General features: G+C 39.7%; 1 protein-coding gene across 12 annotated transcripts in view; it reads left to right on the forward strand.

Moving 5' to 3' along the window:
• WDFY4 (WDFY family member 4) overlaps positions 1-18354 on the forward strand; it is a 138509-nt gene that overhangs the window by 72271 nt on the left and 47884 nt on the right. For 10 of the 12 annotated variants that reach the window (XR_011151742.1, XM_069019561.1, XM_069019562.1 and 7 more), the window contains 6 exons: positions 141-332; positions 887-1026; positions 11568-11645; positions 12558-12761; positions 13664-13715; positions 14579-14745. Coding sequence is in view for 11 of the 12 variants with exons in the window: in XM_069019561.1 (XP_068875662.1) it covers positions 141-332; positions 887-1026; positions 11568-11645; positions 12558-12761; positions 13664-13715; positions 14579-14745 (833 nt within the window). In the remaining variant the exon portion in view is untranslated. Of the gene's footprint in view, positions 1-140; positions 333-886; positions 1027-1984; positions 2064-4809; positions 4845-11567; positions 11646-12557; positions 12762-13663; positions 13716-14578; positions 14746-18354 lie in introns of those variants that run through there. The other 2 variants (XM_069019566.1, XM_069019567.1) reach the window with 2 other exon arrangements.

The following is an 18354-nucleotide window of genomic DNA, read 5'->3' on the forward strand; positions in this document are numbered from 1 at the left end:
CACAAAAAGGAACAACTCCACTGACTCCAGCAGTTACTCTGGAGCAGTGCTTTTCCAAATGAGATGTTTTTGCTTTACCTGTTGCTTGACTTGAAAACACAAATGAAGAATCATTTTTTGTTGTTACTTTTGTTTCCTAGTTCACCAGGAGATTCTGAGAACAGTCGAAATCATCTGGAAGCAGCTCATTTCTCAGAGGCAGCAGGCTCTGGAGGACACTTACAAGATGGATCTTTCTGTAAAAGGAAATGACAAAGAAAGGGACATGAAGATAACAGAGATCACTCCTTTATGGGAAGAAATTATGACAAAAGCTTGGCAGCACTTGCTAGGTCTCTGTTCTTTTATGGAATACTCCTTGTAGTAAGCAAAGATAGTGTGGTAAATGGGGTGCCTGTTGGAAAGCAGCTGTTCTTTGGTTATACCCTGCACATCACCTGCTGAGAAGCAGATTCTCAGTTTCTCTCCTTCAGGGCTGTGATTGCTTCCTGTGTCATAACCCAGCCCTTCTGTAATCACCTGGTGGTGTCTTAGGGCTCATGTTGTGCTGCAAGAAAGAGAAATCTCCTTAGATGGTTGTATCCCATAGGAAGATTTAAAAGGAAGGATATATGGTTAAAGAAGGGCGTTGCAATGTGTGTAGTGCTGCAGTGATTCAAAGTTCGTGTCTGTAATGAAACTGATCTATGGCAGACCTCTGTGAGGCTTTTAAATAAAAGCTTGAGAAGTATGTGTTAATTCAATTCTCATAAAAATAGAAAATAATTCATCTTGGGTAACACGCTGCTATGTTGTTTTATCTTGTGTAATGGGGATAGAACCCCTCTATCTTCTGACAGGCTCAACTTCAAGTCTTAAAAGCTTTTCTGTCTGTTTTGGCCTGCAGTATCTGAAAAGAAGCTTCTCCAGAAAAAAGCAGGGCCAGGCCAGTCCCAGAGCAAGCACAATTCCTGGAGTGAAAGCCTCTCTTCAGCTATTAGGTTTATACCTGGCCGAAACACAGAGGAAATGGCAGGCAAATCAGAGGTAAATTTTGCTCTTTGTCTTTTCTGGGTCTGTCGCTGGTCTAACTTTTATATACCTCTGGAGAATTTTTCTGGATTGGGGTGGCTTCTGAATGTGTCTGTTGGTTGACATGTTCCATTGCAAACTAGACAACTGTTGCAGCTGAGGTTCCTTTTCTAGGCTGCTAGAAATAATCACAAAGAAATAGTGACCTGAAGAACTTCTCTTGGCAAGCCTGTTCATGTAGTCTAATAATGTGTATTTTCTGCATAGGGCACAATTATGGCCCTTGAAAGAAAAAACCTAAGCAGCCCAGATATGTTAATGTTTACAGGGCTCTGCTTGGAGCAAGGTGAGGAGATGCCAGCTTTGCTGCTGCTTTGGACTTGCATCACCTATGTAAACCTTGTCCTTCAGCCACTGAATTAGTAGAATTAGTAGAAAGGCTCAGGTATCATCATAGTACTATTATCATGGTACTATCATTACATTTTCTACTCAATATGAAGTATTAAAGGTCCAAATTTTAGTTCATCCCCTAGAGATAAGGAAACAAGTCTTGGTATATAACCCAGGGATTGGTTTGGAGGGTCTGCATAATTCCTACTGTCAGGAATGAAGGTGAACTGTCTTTTCCATGTGTAAGCTCCTCCTTTGCTGAAAGAGAGGGCCATTTCCATGGTTTTGCTGAGCATTTGACAAAATTAGAAATAAAAAGCCCGAGACAGATGTTACTTTTCAAGTGTACTAGAGGTAGAGTAACTAACTTGCTCTAGGGTATGGTAAAAGTGCATTGACCAAATATTCAGAGCTTTAAACCAAGCTTGTGCTACTGTGGTGCTCAACATGTTAAGGTCTTTTTCTTCTCCTGAGGACACAATGAGTCTGTTATTAGCATCACTTTAGGCAGCTTTAACCCTCTAGCTTAAGCCACGTGAGATTGCAGCTTTATGCCTGGTGATGCCTGGTTCACTTCCAGGTGTGTTGATCAGGAAGACTGTGATACCCAGCTAATGTGTCTGATGGTACCTTACTGAGCTGCAAGGTTTTTTCAGTGTGCCACAGAATTCTTCTCAGTCCTTAAAATCACTTTGCTGCTTACAGAGTGAGCAAGCTTTCCCAGGTACATATGTATACTGTGATGTCATACTACAAGAGTGTCGACTATTTGCCCTGGGGTCTGTTTAATTATTTTTTTAAATTAATTTTGATTATTACAGCTGATTACACCTCAGTGAGCAATGTAATTGATATTTGTAAATGTATCCCAAGGAACATTTTGTACAACATGCTTTTTGCTGTTGAAGGTTAAAGACTCTGTTATTGGTTTTTCCCTAAATATGCCCACATCATTAGTTCCTCCAGTGAAAAGGTTGCCATCTGGAAAAGGCAGCACGGAGACATTATTCAGGCACAAGTGCATGAAATTGGTGTTTCTACATCTTCTGTCTCTCTTCTGCAAGGAAGCTGCTTGTAATTAAAGGAGCTGGGTTTGGAAGAAACATTACTCACTTGGTGTTATTCTTTATCATGTCAAGTACTGACAGCTCCATAGCTCTGATAAATTGTTCTTCTCAATGAGATACGAAGCTACAGTTCCAAATGTTCTTCTCCACTCTCCTTTTCCCCCCTTCTCCCTCCAGACTGTCTTTCAGAGTTTGATACACTTTTTAGAGAGGTGAAATTGAAGAGGAAGAAAATTTAGTTGCCCCTCAACAGCTCTCTTCCTTCATACACTTACATTAGAAATCTTACATTAAGAGCAAATGGTATTTTTGCTTCTACCTCCTGTTTTTGACCACTTTGGTAGTCACTTAAAAATGTGCTGTAATGTAATTTTGTATCACTTTCTTTGTCAGGGGACTTCTATGTTCACTACTGGCCTCTGTCTTCATTACTGCAAGTTATGGACTTAATGTCCTACAGCAATAGGCCCCTGGTTGAAACATGGAGATTAAAGGAAAAATAACAGTATGAACTACATAGGGAGGAATGAAGAATTTAAATCCTGGAGTAAAATAAAAATATTTGCTCATGACTGAGCAAAGTTTACTGAGAGAAGTGCAGAAATTCACCCAGGATTTCAGAGCTGTGCCCAGTAGAAAAAAGAAATGGGTTGTTTACTGGGTTGTTGATGTGATTCCTCTATCGACTGAAAAATAAACAAAGACGTTGAAGCAGTAGTAGTATTTGCTGCAGATTAAAACAAACAAAAAACAAGCAGCAAACACTGCTCTTAAATTTTTCCCCATGATTATTTACAAGATAGGAAGAGTGCTTTTGAGACCCAATCCTCAATCTGGAAAAAACAGCAAAATTCAAGCTATTCACTCCAGCAAAGGATCAGGCCCCATGTTTCTGCTGTGCTTTTGCTCATGTTCTCCATCATCAGCAAAGCCAATTTCCTGCTATTTGGTGGCAAGTATGAGAATTAGCCATCAAGTGCAGCTGTTTTTTCTGCATATTTCTGAATCCACTGTGCTATCTTATGCTTTGCTCGTGGCTTTGTCTGTGAGGCGTGATCATGTAGAAAAGAGAGTAATTACATTTCTGGTAGTAGAATGGCAATGATCTGCTCTAGTAATTGCTGTTTTGTACTTTCTTGGAAGTTTGAGTAGTCATGCAGGAGCACAAGGAGTATTGTTCAAAGTTGGATTTTTTGATGCTTACAGGTGACAGACTTGGGCAAATTTGTCAGCAGGAAGGTCTGTAAGACTGAATACAGTGCCAAAGGTTTCCAAATCACTGACTTTCCTGTTTCAAAGTGAGCCTTTTGATCTCTTGCTCTTTCTCCTCCTTTCCCCCTTCCCAGTTTTACTGTCAAAATCTAGTATATGCATTTAATTTTTAGGTTAGTAGCGTCTGTGATTGGTTTTGATATTGTCAAAAAGCTACAAGAGCAGCAAAGGACCACTGTAACAATTGTATTTCAGTCAACTCTAAATCAGTCAACAGCTGCTTCATGCCCTGTCCTGAGGTTCCTTAGGATTAGTGCCTGAGCAAGGTTACAAGCACCATACTTCTAACTCCTGTAAGACACACTACCTTAGAGGTGTTGCTCTTTACAAGAAATGCAGAGCCTCCTCAGTTTTACAGGAGGCCTGATCATGCTTGTCCTCTACTGTTTTCATTGATTAATTGCATTCCTCTATGCCAATGGCCCATATAACTTGATAGAAAAGGTCTTTTTAATCCCAGTCTTCAGAATGAAGAGGTTAAGAGACCTCCTAACTTGTAAGTGCAAAGCCAGGAACTTAAATCTTCTTCTTACCAATCACTTAGTTGGTGTTTTATCAGCTTTTCGAGTTAACTGAGTTAAAACAAGCAAACATTTAATGATATTTCTTTGAAAAGAGCATCATTTGTGTAACATGTTTATCTTCATAATAGAAGGATAATTAACATCACTAATTATCTAATTAAGTTCATTAACTATGCACCAACAGTGCACCGTGAAGTTGACATTATGTTCTTCTGTCAACAAATGCTTTGATTTCTTAGGAAGTAATTAAAATGTAAATTAGCATGTCATTAAATGCACAAGGGAACTTTGGAATCAAATATTCATTTCAAAACTGCTCATAGCACACATTTTTTTTACTTCAATGAAAGCAGGCACTTTACTATTAATGATGTATATTAAACAATTTCCATTATAATATTATTGTCTTGTTTAATAACTGGCTCAAAGCTAAATTACAGCATGCTGTAGCGAGCTGAAAAAAGTTTCTTTAACTTTGAACAAAGAAATTTTCATGTCCTCTTACACGCATATCTGACACACTGCTCATTTATCATTTTCAGATTGTTTACAAGATCATAAAGAAGTAATTCAACAGGTCAGTGTTAGATAAGAATTGCATGAAATCATAAAATATAGAGCTATTTCATGTTATGTGATACAAATCACTGAACTTTCTGAAACATGGGAATCATTTCCCCATTCATTGAAGATAACTGTGTAGCTGAGAACTGGAATATAAATGTTGCATGATGAATACAGGTCTTTAGGCTGACTCAGATTCACAGACCCCTCAGTCTGTCCCCTAAAAATTCATTAGAGGTTGCTGCAGGAGATGGTGTGTGATAGCACAGTGCACAGTAGAAAACCTCTCCTAGCAAGATTGCTTCTTTCTTGATTTATATCATCTTAAAACCTGAAACACAAGAGACATTGCTTACAAATCTTCTGTGGGTAGCTCTTCAGAGGGACTTTTCCTGTGTTTTTAAACTCAGTGGTCTTCTGTAGGAGTGAAGTCCCTTCACTGAATTACACATTGTATGAAAATGTTGCCTGTTATTTCTCCTGCATATTGTTTTAAAATATACTTTTGCCTTTCAAGCTAGAGATTATGTCTGGGTCAGGGTTAAGCTTGGATATAGGATTTCAGCAAGTGGAATTTAATGTTTAAAGCTGTTGGCACCAAAGTCTCATCTTTCAAGAGCTGCTGGTTGTGGAGTTTTATTTTCACATAATGGAGCTGATGCCAAATGAGTTGAATGGTGTTGACATGGATGAAAGAGGAGTTTTATTTGGTTGCAGAAAAACCCTAGAAATTAGTGCTAGCCACTGAAACAGACTATGATTTTCTTTGCCAAATACATAGATAAATAATTTCTCGTATTTCTTGGTTCAGATATGTCTGTTTTCTTCCAGTTTTTTGATTCAACATTTTATTTATATTAATTTCAGAAAGAAATGGTTTGAATTCAAAAGACTGAAGTGTCAATTTAAACTGAAAAGTAAAGAACAGAAAATCAAGGGAGGTCCTAGAAATCTCTGTGAGATTGACTTACATGTTTCTCCTAAGTGAGGCTATAGGTTGCTAACTGTGCTAAAGTCTGTGACCATTCCTTTCTTGTTGCTCTCATCTTTGCTAGCCAAATTAAAGTTTGCTTGTGTTCTATTTATGCTTTCTGCTGCAGAGTAGCTTGAAGTATATGCACTAAAAAACTCCAGCAGTAATCTTGTCACCTTTAAATGTAAGTCATTTTAGGAAAACTATATTTTTATGAGTCAGGAGAGAAATGTTTCTTTTCTCTGTACTCTAACCTCTAAGCATACACTGGTCTTTACAGAATTCTTTCATCAGCTAAAGGACTAGAAGGGCACATTTTTCTTACATAAAAGCCATGATTCAAATGTAATGAGAAATGCCAGTGCATGAGAATGTTGGACAAATGCATTTAGATAATAGTGTGTAATAAAGCCCTAAGTTAAATACACCTGTAGGACTTCCACATTTTAAACAGAAATAGGAAAACAGTGAGTAAGAGGAAGTGAAGGCTAGAAGAGACTCCACTGCTATTCCCTGTAATGCCAAAGTCTGACCTTCACCTTTCACTTCAGAGGTAAAAGTTAATGCCTCTGCTGTAACAGGATGGAAACTGAGTCCTCAAGAGATTGAATGAATTATCCCAAGTCACAGAAGCCATGCTCAGAGATAGGACTAAAGAAGAAACATGCCTTGACTCTCATTGTGCTTTTTTGCTATTAGGAGACAAGTTATCTGTTCTCCCAGGAAATAATCTGTTCAGTAGAATCATCTGTTGAAGGGCTGTGTGTATGCACACACACATACAGACATATGGTTGCTATAGAAGTAGATTGGCTTCTGTACTGCCTGGATTTAGCTGATAGTCACATGTACACACCACGCTTTAGGTTTACCCTTTGAAACCCACCCCTGTGTGTGGGTACATTTATGATGCACTGAAATATGGAGGATTTTCTCATTAGGTCTGCTATTCCCCAACCAACTGGCAATGCCAGGAATGCATCCATGATCCTTAGGAGCAGTTGGCACACTGCATTAGCCTCCTAGTGGGCTGAGGCACGAAGCTTCCCCGCAACACTTAACTGCTGGAACTCAGTCTGTTGAAAAGCTAAATGAATTTTGGCAAAGCAACAATAAAATCCACACGGCAATAACAATTCTGTGATTCAAAAGAGCCTGCAAACAACCCTCAGTGTGGAGAGTGTATGTGAAGGACTAGGATAAACTGCTCTTTAATTTGCTAAGGAAAACATTATCTGCCTTAGCTTAATGGCTGTTACCTGGTGAGTAATGGAACAACTTTTTCTCTTGTGAAATGAACCTACTTGCTGTCTAGTGCATAGTCACTTTCTTGAAAAGTAATCTGGTCTCAAGAAAGGTGGCTTATTGTTTGCACAGGGTAGCAGTGTACCTGGTTACTTTGTCAGATTTAGTAGCAGGAGAAGATTTGGAGATGTTATGCACTTTGTCTCTATCAGAATAGAGCAGGGCTGGTGCATTGGAGACTTTACCCAGCTCTAATAGTTTACTATAGCACTCAGATGCTTCTCTGTAAAGCTGCCATGGTAGCTATAATCCTGTCCTCTGTAGTGAGCTTGATGAGCAAGCGATTGATTGATTTAGCAAGAAAGGACCAGAAGTATTGAGCTTTAACATTCTGGTTAGATGTGTGGAAACAGGAGCATGAGAACTGCCATGAATACAAGAAGATCGTTTTCATATCTCCAAAGGGTTTAGGCTCAAAACTACTGAAAATCTGTCCCTGTGCCTGTGTAAGTCATGGTGGTTCAGAAACGTTCTATGAAAAAATTATTGGCTCTAGATGATGCCTGCAAAAGTCATTTGCTTTTGTGAGAAACTCTCTCCTTCCTGACTAGGTCACATCGTCATCCACACTGGTTAGGGCATGTGGTCCAGAGGACAGAGGTGGCATATGGGGCTGCTGAGAAGAGCAATGCTGCCCTACAAGTGGATGCCATTTAATGTTGAGCTGCTGGGAAATATATACTTAAGAAAAACTGAACAATTTGCTCTTTCTAAAATGGCATTTCCTTAGTGTTCTCTTTCATCTGCTTTTCTGTTTGATTCAAGATGTGAAGTGTATCACATTGGTATCATGTAATTTTTCTTATTCTAATGATACAAATGTCCTATTTTCTTCTTTGGGAGTGATCATCCATAGACATTTTAAGTATTTTTAATTGTCATTTTTGAGGTTCAACTGCTGCATATGTATTATCTCTGTGTTGATATCTTTAATACTTGGATTAAAGGTGCATCTGCCTCCCTTCACTAGCAGACAACCTGTACATAAAATCTGTGAAATGCATGCCTAAGCACATCCCTAAACACACTGATTTCTTGAATCAGTCATCAGATTTATTTCTGCCATGCACAAACTCTTTGCCACTGTCACATATGCTATTTACATGCAGTGTCTGGCATCCCTAAGAGCTTACTACCTGCTGTGCTGTTTTTCTGTGCCTATGAAATACTTTCTGAAAACCTAGTGATTGCTTGAATAGCCATAATTAGATTAAAAAAACCTTCCTTGAAGAATTGTGAAAGCCCAATTTAGACAAATAAAGCACATGGACTCTTCCTGGGATATGAGATCTTGTATCTGGTAAATCAGCTATATTAGAGTACTATCTGCCACTGGGAACATAAGAGTAGAAGGGGTTTCAAGACTGGTTCATCAAATGGTTTCTTTCTCCCACTACTGCATGCTCTCACCATATGCATCCTCCCTGTGGGCTTATCATGCTATTTCAAATTAATTCAGGTTGGGTTTGCCCCATCACCATCCCCCCTTTCCCTGCAACCACATCCTAATGACAGGAGATTGTGGACTCTCCACCCCTGGAGGTGTTCAAAACCAGGCTGATGGGGCTCTGAGTATCCTGTTCTAGTGGAAAATGTCCCTGCCCATAGCAGAGGGGTTGTAACTGGGTGATCTTTAAGGTCCTGTCCAACCCAAACAATTCTATGATTCTGTGATGTTCCAGAAACTCAGCTCTTAGATTCTGTCATGTTCCAGAAACTCACTTCTTAGTTTCCCCATCTGCAAACTAAAGACTTTGACTTCTTTCATAAAGATCTCTGAGTAGTACTGGTCAAAACTACTGTACAAGAGTAATAGCTGTGATGCTACATAAATGCTCTTACTATGTATGTTTATATACTTACAATACTTATTTTGTTCAGAAGAGCTAAAGTAGTAGACTATTATCACTAATTCTAGCCCTTACCAACAGATGACTAGAAACACATGCTTCAAAACAAGTATGTGGGTACTGTCACTATCATCCATGGGATAATTCGCTTGGCACAGTGAGGGATTTGAACATTTAGGCTTACCTTGTGTCTCTTAAAAGTCCAAAATTAATTTGCCTTGATGTTTATTTTTATTTATTAATAGTTTCGGCACATACTTTTGTGTGCATGTGTATCCTGTAACACAACACATATAAAGAAAGCCTCCAAGTGCAGAGCCCTAATGACATAATGTTTCTTTAGGAAAGATTTGTGGTATGTGGTGTCTGGATCATGCAATATGAGTTTGTTATGGCAAGCCTGAATATTTATGAGGTGCAGGAGTGTTAAGTGATCTATATATATTAAAAAAAAATCAGACATAAAGCATTCCAAAGCTCAGTAGAGTTTTGTTAACTTATAAGTCTCACCTCAATCTTTTATGTTTTTCTTTTCAGCTGTTTCTCATTATAAACAGTCTCTCAATTTCTTTAGTTGAAAGAAATTATAGAAAATTCACACTCTGGATTTCCTCAGTGCTAATAATTTTCTCTCCTATTTGAGGACTCCATACAGCAAGAGCAGAAATGGTTTTTGAGTCTGTGATTTGTTTTGGTTTTTTAATAGGAAAATAACTTTTAAATTCCATCACCTTTTCAAGCTCTAAATATTGGCTGGGGAATATGTGGCAGTAAAATGATCTGATTCTACTTACAATGTGATTGCCTAAGGCAGCAAAGTAGACAAATCTGTAAATGAAAGACTTAAAGCATGGTTTCACACTCAGATTTTTAGGAAGGGATTGATCAATAAGGCTCTTTAGTAGACTCTTCCCTAAAATGTGCATTATAGTTCTTACATTTACACCTGCTTTTCTGTATATGAAACTCAAACCTTATGTTACACTACATTAACAATTATCAAAGCTGGCATGTTTTTGTTTAAGATAGATTTACTGTGGCACTGTTGAAGTTAAGCTACTCCGTAAAGAGGTGGTCTTTTAAAGGATAACCACTTATAATTTTTAATGGAAACTGTTTATTTGTTAGAAACTTGTTTGCACTAGTTGTTCATTAAGCATTACAGTGTAATTGTTTTGACTGACTTATTAAATAATAGCCTAGTCCATATTCTCCATGTTTATTGGATATCTTTTTCAGGTTTTGGTTTTGTGCATTGGTTTGGTTTGTGTGGGCTTTTTTCCTTCCAATCAGAGTCATCTCCAATTTTGTTAACTGTTCGTTTCACTTTACAACCAGATGGTTTTCCCGTGGGATCAAGAGGGACATTTTCATCTGGTTGAAGCTGGCTAGCTATAGCTCATTTAGAAGCCAGAGTGGTTAGTCTTTGGTTGACGAGATGTGGCTAGCAGAACTTTTCCTCCATAGGACCCTTCATATGTTTCAAGGGCTAGGAGCTGGGTCAGTGAGAATCTTTGCAATGTGGGCTTTGACCTTTGGGGTCTCACTGGTGACCATGAGTGAACCACAGACTATGAGCAACTTTGAAACAGCTGACAGTAGAGCACTGACTTGACTTGAATAGCCTGTGAGTATCTAAAATGGAGGAATAGGTTTGCTACTCTGAATGGTTTTGCCCTAAGTCCACATAGAGCCGGGATCTCAGCTCTTCTCCGACCCCGAGACTGGTTTAACAGCACAGAGATGCTGTTGCTTTCTAGGTCAGCCTTTATGGGAGTTTTATATGAATTATGGAATAGTTTTGTGAGGCTGCAACTGTGATTACAGGTTTAATGATGCTTTAAACAAACAAAAATATAATGACTTTCATCAGTGTAAAACAGGAGCTTCCTGCAGGGAAACACCAATAAATGTGACTTCGCAGCAGGGTTACAGACCTGGCTGGCAGCCAGCAGTAATCGGCGCAACACCCAGGCCTTGTATGTTAACTTAATTAGAGCCCAGTGCAACCAGCAGCCAGACAGTTTGCTGTGAGGGATCACTGCCAGTGTGGCAGAGAGTCCCTGCATTGAAAAGTTACCTACCTGATCCATGGCTTTAGTTAGTAAGAGGCTGGGACTTTCACAGCAAGTGTAGCCTCGTGCTGTGACTCACAACAATCTCATATTTGTTGGGGAAGTTCACCTGCATGTGACAGCATTCATATGGCACTGCAGGCACTCACCTCTCCTGTATAATCTCACTATAGATCCTTGCCTCAGCTGGGGTCTCTGTCATTTATGCTATTTGCAGTACTAATTCAGCTCCAAAAAGAGGAGCCTTAAATTGTATTTGATGTTTTCTTTCACCTTCTGAGAAAGTTCTGAGTAGTTCCACTAATGACCTTTGTTAAGGTCATGTCTACGTTTGTATTTCCAGTCTGAGTGTGCAACTTGTTCTCAGGTAATTGACTAATCAGTACACTGCCTGCAGAGCCATCAAACTTGCAAACACAGGCCATATTCCCTAACTGCTCTTGTAAAAGAAGGGCAGCTAATGCCTGCTTCTGCCCCTCACAGGATTTGCACCTGCAGCACCTTGGCATAACGTGTTCTGATGTTTCTTCTAGGGATTTGTTTCAAGTATGGAACGGTACCGAAGAGTTGGGCAGGAGCTGTATGCCTCTCTGTATAAGGACCACGTACAGGTAAAGGATGAATATTGGGCAACAGCTTTCTGTTGGGCTACCCTTGGACTACCCTGAGAAACTGAGCATTTTAAAAGTGAGATGAATATTGTGCCTAAAGAATTGCTGAGAGTTGATGAGTCAACACTCCTTCCCTGACATTACCACTGAAGTGTGATACAGCATCATTTGGCAATCAAATGCCTCACTTTATTTTCAGGAGCCTTTTATCCCTTTGTTTAAATGAATTATTCCACTCTTCCAATGGCAGAAATGAAAGTGAGGACTTTGACTTTTTTTTTTCCTTAGTAGCCAGTAAAACTTTTAAAATAGATCTCAAGCTCATAGTAAAACATCACAGGTTCAGGTTTGGCCATTAGAGACCAACAAACTTTTGCCTCTTTGAAATTTGCACCTCTTCTCTTCTTTAAATTAATATTTTAATGCTCCCCAACTCCTTGCACACAACACCTAAGTAAAATTAATTAAATTTATGCCTTGCTCAGGGGGAGCATAGTACATTTGTATTTGGGACATTCAGACTGTTTTCAGTGAACATGATGATTGTTGGCATTTGTCACACACATTTGCCAGAAAAAAATGGAATTAATAAAAACCTCTGTGATGTGGTTTTCCTGGCTCACTGCTTTTGAGTTGGAAATTTAATGAAAGCAGCCATTTTCAATTTTGTGATGTGCTTGTATTTATCACTGTATCGTCTAGTCAGACTATCACTAGTGTATCCCTAATAACATCTGCTGCAGCACGCTTCCAGTGGTCACTTGGACTTGTTTGCTAGGTCTGCAGCACTCCCTCTGCGGTGGTCCCATCTGGTGGGTTGGGTAGATCCCTCTGAATCACTGGGATGGTGCCACTGGTGGCTGAGAGGAGGGAAGTGTCCAAAAGCCAGCACAGAGTGTTTCTGTCCCACAGATGCAGCAGTGTGCTTACAGCAAAGCAGCCAAAGACTGGATGATACTTGAGGAGCAGCTTTTCTACAGAAGGGGCCCCTGGAGAGATGCTTCATGCTCCTTAGAGCCACAATGGATTCTTGATTGTTACGAGGGGCCTTCGCGAATGAGGAGGAGGATTCAACACATGAGCACCCGTGCAGCAGCAATGCAAACAAAGAGTGAGGTAGAAAGCTTTAGAAAGCTTTTGCAGGAGGTGCACAATTTCTGTAACAGTTGGTGGTGGCTTTATAGATTAGAGAAACATTAAGGTTGGAAAAGACCTTCAAAATCATAGAGTCCAACCTTTGACAAATATGTGCATCTCTTTCCTCTGGTTCTCATCACCTGACTCCCCAATATGCTGTTCCATGTATAGAGAACCCCTTGAAGGGGTGTGGTTTTGGGGGTAAGAAAGGCTCCAATGTATTTAACAGCAACAGAATGAATTTTCCTCTTTTCTTGTAAAAAATCTCCCCCGACAGGTGACAATATAACCTGTCCATACTTTTCTGCTAGTAGTATCTCAAGGATGTAGTGCTTCCCAAAGTATGCAGCAGAGTCCAGTTAGAAGGCTGCACTGTCCTGTTAGTCATATGCTTACAAGTGCTGCTAGAAGTGGTGAATGGCCAAAAGGGGAACTAGGGTGGTTTAAACTAAGATTGAACTGTGTATGTGGGGTATTTAGTACTTTCTGTTTCTCTAATGTCAAAGTGCCAAATCCTATCAATGAAAGGCTGAAGCACTTTAATATAAGGTTCCTATATCTAAGACACTTTCAGCTTTCATGTGCTGCTTGGATTCTGGCAGTTTTCTGCAAACTGAGTAGTATGATTTTTATCCTATAACTGGCCTCATGCACAGTGGTCTTTGAAAAGATAAAAGTTCTTCTGCTTAACTGTTGACATTTGTTCCTTTGGGTTTCTTTCCAGTGATGTTTATTTGTTCTTTTCCAAGGAGTTTATTTGAATTTCCAAGGCATTTATTTGCACCATAGTTCTAAAGCTGTGTTTTTCTCTGCCAACTAGGTTCTGACTTATGTTTACCTGTCTGCATGTTCCACTCTAGTCACACCTAGTCTCTTTTCAGGTTCTCCTAGCAAACAGAAAGGAAACAACTTCCCCCACTGAAGTGAATCCAGGTAACCTTTTAGAGCTTCATTGCATCATCAATAAAGTAGACATAAACAGTCAAAGATAATTGGAATTAGCATATGGAGTTCCAGGTCAGAATTCAATCCAGCAAAAAAACCTTAATGTTGGTGCTCTGGGCTAAAAATTCACTGTAACATCTGGGACAAAGCTGATGTAAATTTTATAGGTGATACATCAACTGTCTTCAGAATTAGCTGCTCTCTTGTTGCCACCTGAAAGATCTAAAAGAGCTATTTTGAAATGAAAGCTTTGGGTACTTATGGGCACCGGCAAAGCTCCCAATTGCTTAAACTCAGAAGAAATTAGGTTGGAAATATGCAGTGTTGCATACTTTTTACTGTGATAGGATCTAGCAAACACGTGAGTGGAGCTCATTGTTTTAGACTCCAACCAAGATGGAAGCACTGTGTAGTTCCTGCATGGAGTGGTTACGGTCAGCCTCAATAAGAAGGCTGACTGTGCCTTTTCTATCTGCATGCACTGCATGAGTGTGCAAAACTTGGGACACAGCTTGAGCAAGATATAAGAGTGTTGTCTCTCTTTGGGTTTTGTTTAAGATCCTGCTCAGTCCACATCCCCAAAGTCCACATTAAATTTTTCCTACTTTCCTAATCTTCCGTGATTATAGGGATTTAGTGTGAATTATGACTGACTGCATGTATCTGTCTTTGGTTCCCTGAAATAAGCATCCTTCTTCAGCAGTCACAGGTTTTAATTCTCTTGCCTGTTTTTTGCACATAAATAATGCTATTTCCCAAAGTAGAATAGATTGAGTGAAAGTCTAAATTGCAAATGCTTTTGGTGTCATCCGGCTGCCACTAAAACCGCAATCTCTTTTATACTGATACAGGAGAGCTGGTGTTAAATGGAGCAGAGAGAGAGATGGATCAGAAGGGATTGGATTGTAACCAGCTAACATTCTTCCCAGCTCTACATGAAAGTTTCCATTCAGAAGACTTCTTGGAACTGTGTGTGGAGAGACAAATTATATTGCAGGAGTTGGCAGAGAGTGAAAAGGTAGGAAAGATGAACTAGAAAATTTTCTCTGGGGACATGGCATTTTAGAGGGTGAATTGGATGTGGAGGCCTATCTGTTCCTTTCAGTTTGGGTTCAGGTGGATTCAGTCTACAGTATACACCATTACTCTCTGTTTCCCTAGAGCAAATACAATTTTCCAGCCTCTGTATGAACTCCTACACAAACTTTTCTTGAAGAGCAATTAACATTAATTCCTTGGAGTAAGAGAAAAAAATTTGGGCATAGCAACCAAGATATTCTCTTATGAGAAATATTGTCTGAATTTGCCTAAGACATGGCAAATGATAAGACTTCCTGTGCTGCTCCACAACCTTTACTCATGGTCAGAGCAGTGCCTAGATCAAACTTATTTATTACCTCTGGAAGAGTGTGCCAGTTTTGTATAGGTTGCCAGTTCAGCGGTGTTTACATGTCTTCCTGAAGAATACCAGAAGATGTTTTCTTCCTCCCTTCACATATCTTTTCCTTTCTCTCTCCCCATGAGTACTGGACAGATTCTTCCCTCTTAGGCCACAGAAACTTTCCACACTTCCTCTTTGATGCTTCCATCATGTGTTACCTAGTCAAAACATTGCTGTTCCTTCTTTGCTCTTGTACGGAACTGGATGCACTTCACCAAGGTTTCTTCCCAATACAAGGAAGAGGCGAGTTCAGGACCATTGTGGGAGATGAGTTGTGGAGTAAATAAGGGTGACTCTTAGGAATATTGTAACTTAGATGTTGTCAATTTAATTGAGGCATAGACATGGCCTCATTCCCTGATCTTTTGCAGTGTACCTGTTTTTCTCAGTGGCATCACTCCTCCAGTGGCCCAGGAATTAACATCTCATGGTGGAAGCCAAATACTTTTAGAATTTAAACTCAGTCATCACAGTGCTGTGATAGTTGTACATAGATATAGAAATAGCTGTTTTATTTTAATATCTCAATACCATCACCAGATTTTCTTGATGCTTTGCCAGTGGCTGGGGGTTGCACTTGTGCTCTCTGACTTTCTCAGAGCCCTTGGTGCAGTCTGTTTATGTAACAGAATTAATTTCTCTGCCCCCCTTCCTTTTGCCCCTTCCTCCCCATACTTCTCCCCAGCAGAAGGAGACAGGCATGAAAATGCGAGGCATGTTTTCCATGCGCTGATCTCATTTTGAGCCTTCAGGCTGTCTGTCTCTTCTCCATGTAACTCTGCAGGAAGCCATCAGAAATGCCAGGCATGTTTTTTTCCAGCAGCAGTCACTGCCTTGCCAAGCTGGCAGAAGTATTAACAAAAGCAGCGGGGGGTGACATTAGCTGTCCTGTGCTCACTTAGTGCACCGCTGTCCTGCCTTGTCAGTGGCTGCCTCCTGAGCTGTTTGCACTTTAAGCAGGCAACTGGAGCCATGTTATCTCCTGCACTGCACAGACAAGTCACTGAATGTGCCTGAGTGTGTGTGAGTTTGAGTGAGTGTGTAACTGTGTGCGTGACTATTGTATTTTTCCCTGGAGGAACCATGCTAACACTACTAGAGCCTGCAGGAATAGATGGCTAATCCCCATAGTGTTTTTGAAAACTATATGAAGACTATTTGCATCTTCACACATGTAGTTCTTTTGGAAATCTGGTTGTTGAACTCCAGAGCAGATACACTTTTATGGCTATTTCCTTAAATGCAACTGGAACATTTAGAAACAGCTCTTCTGAAAAACAAGAAAAAGAAACAACTTAAACCTTTACCTTAATTCCCTTGTACATCTGAATGAACAGAGCAATCAAGAGATGCAGGGCTTTGGGCAATGCCTTAGAAGGTAATTATTCAATTATTTTATGTCATGTTTGCTTCATTGATTAATGATTCTAGTAGCTTGTGAACTGGGTTTTGATCTGTTTTGACAGAAAATGAAAGTTTTTATTTAATTTATGGTAATTTCAAGCTGCTTGGTGTTTCAATGCAAGACTGAAGGCACAAGACTTGCAGGTACAGCACTGTCCTGGTGGAGATTCTGTAGTACAACTCTGTCAGATCTTTGCTACTCATCAGCAGTCATATAAGTCACATTCCCCAAATGAAAAAAGTTTACTCAGCTCAAGGGCTCTTGTATTTCCAATAATGCAGATGTATTTAATAATAATATAAATTTGAAGAAATAATATAAAATTGAAGAAAGGGATTGACACCATTGACTGTTTCTGGTTGGATAGTACAGAATACTCAGAGTTTAAGGTTTGTGAAAGGGAGGTACATGCTCTTTCCTCCCCGTCAGGGTCTGCTCATGTGCCCTGGTCCAGCCTTAGGCAGAATAGCAAAGTGTTTATTTGTGCCAGACCATATTAGTGATCATGAGCAGGCCTCCTAAAAACAGACACGTGATCTCTGGGTTTGAGGTGGATTTCTTAGAAGTCTGGATTTCAACTTTGTGTCTTTGGAGCTGCTTTATGAAACTGCCTGATGTTTCAATATTCAGTTACCTTCGTTTTGGGAAGAAGTGATCTTTTTCCTATTTAATTACTTCAGGAAACCACGTGGTTTGCTAATGTGAGCAGATTTCCCCAGTATTCTCAGTGCAAGCATACATGTCTCTAACCACGTAATGGCAGGCACTCCAGTTCAGGGTTCTGTGGTTGGCATTTCCCTGCAGAGATAGGCATTCCTGTGGGAGAGGTGATGAAAAAATGCTACCTTCCTCTTAGAAATCATTTAGAGGGGAAAGAGATTGAAGAGATTTTCATGAAAAAATACCCACAGAAGTCTCCCAGGGCTGTTTTTTTTCCCTTAAACCCAGATAGAAGAAAACAACCTTTTGTGCCCACTAAGTGATTTCAAAATGAAGCGCCCCATTTGTTGGTAAAATAATGGCTTTTCAGCAGAAGTATTTAAACGTGGAGATTTTATTTCATTTACTTATGAATGTAATATTTATGTTATCCTGACATCAAACACTAAAACCTTGTGAAGCAGTGCAGGTCTGTTTCAGCTGACCTGAGCTAGACCATGTGTATTTTGGGGTGGCAAGGAAGGTTGTAGATTTGACTCCAGAAATAGTGAGGTTAGGAACAAAGGCAAAGAGCAAAGGAGAACCATACTTACCCTACATATGATCATGTGGACTTTATGTGATCTAGTAAAACCAATCCCATTTCTGGGTCAATTTTGCCTGCCCCAAAAAATAATACAGCTCCCTAGTTCTTACAAAGCTTGGTAGAGGTAAGATCATTGAGATCTTAAGAGAAAAACAGATTTGTGATACTTCTCATACTTGTCAATCTGTTCTTTTAACAGCACTGCATTACATTTCTGAATAAGGAAACTTCTCCTGTTATGTAAATACTCTCTAATCCCTTTATATGTCGCCCACTGGTCCTTGCAGCTTCAGATAGACTCAGCTTGCAAAATTTTACACTCATTTCTGGATTGTATACAATTCAGGATTGTGTTAATTTACAGGGGGAGCTCAGCAGTGCACAGTTTTCCTAGTATATAAGGTAGTAGTGTTTTAAGATTTTGGGAGGAAGATTTTTGAGGCTGGGCTAATAGATGATTAGCTACTGCCTCCTTCCTTAGGAACGGAGGAGGTACTGGTTGAAAGTTCTGCTTGAAACTGGGCACAGCACTGAG

This window comes from Aphelocoma coerulescens, chromosome 6, assembly GCF_041296385.1.
Source record: "Aphelocoma coerulescens isolate FSJ_1873_10779 chromosome 6, UR_Acoe_1.0, whole genome shotgun sequence".
NCBI classification, from domain to species: Eukaryota; Metazoa; Chordata; class Aves; order Passeriformes; family Corvidae; genus Aphelocoma; species Aphelocoma coerulescens.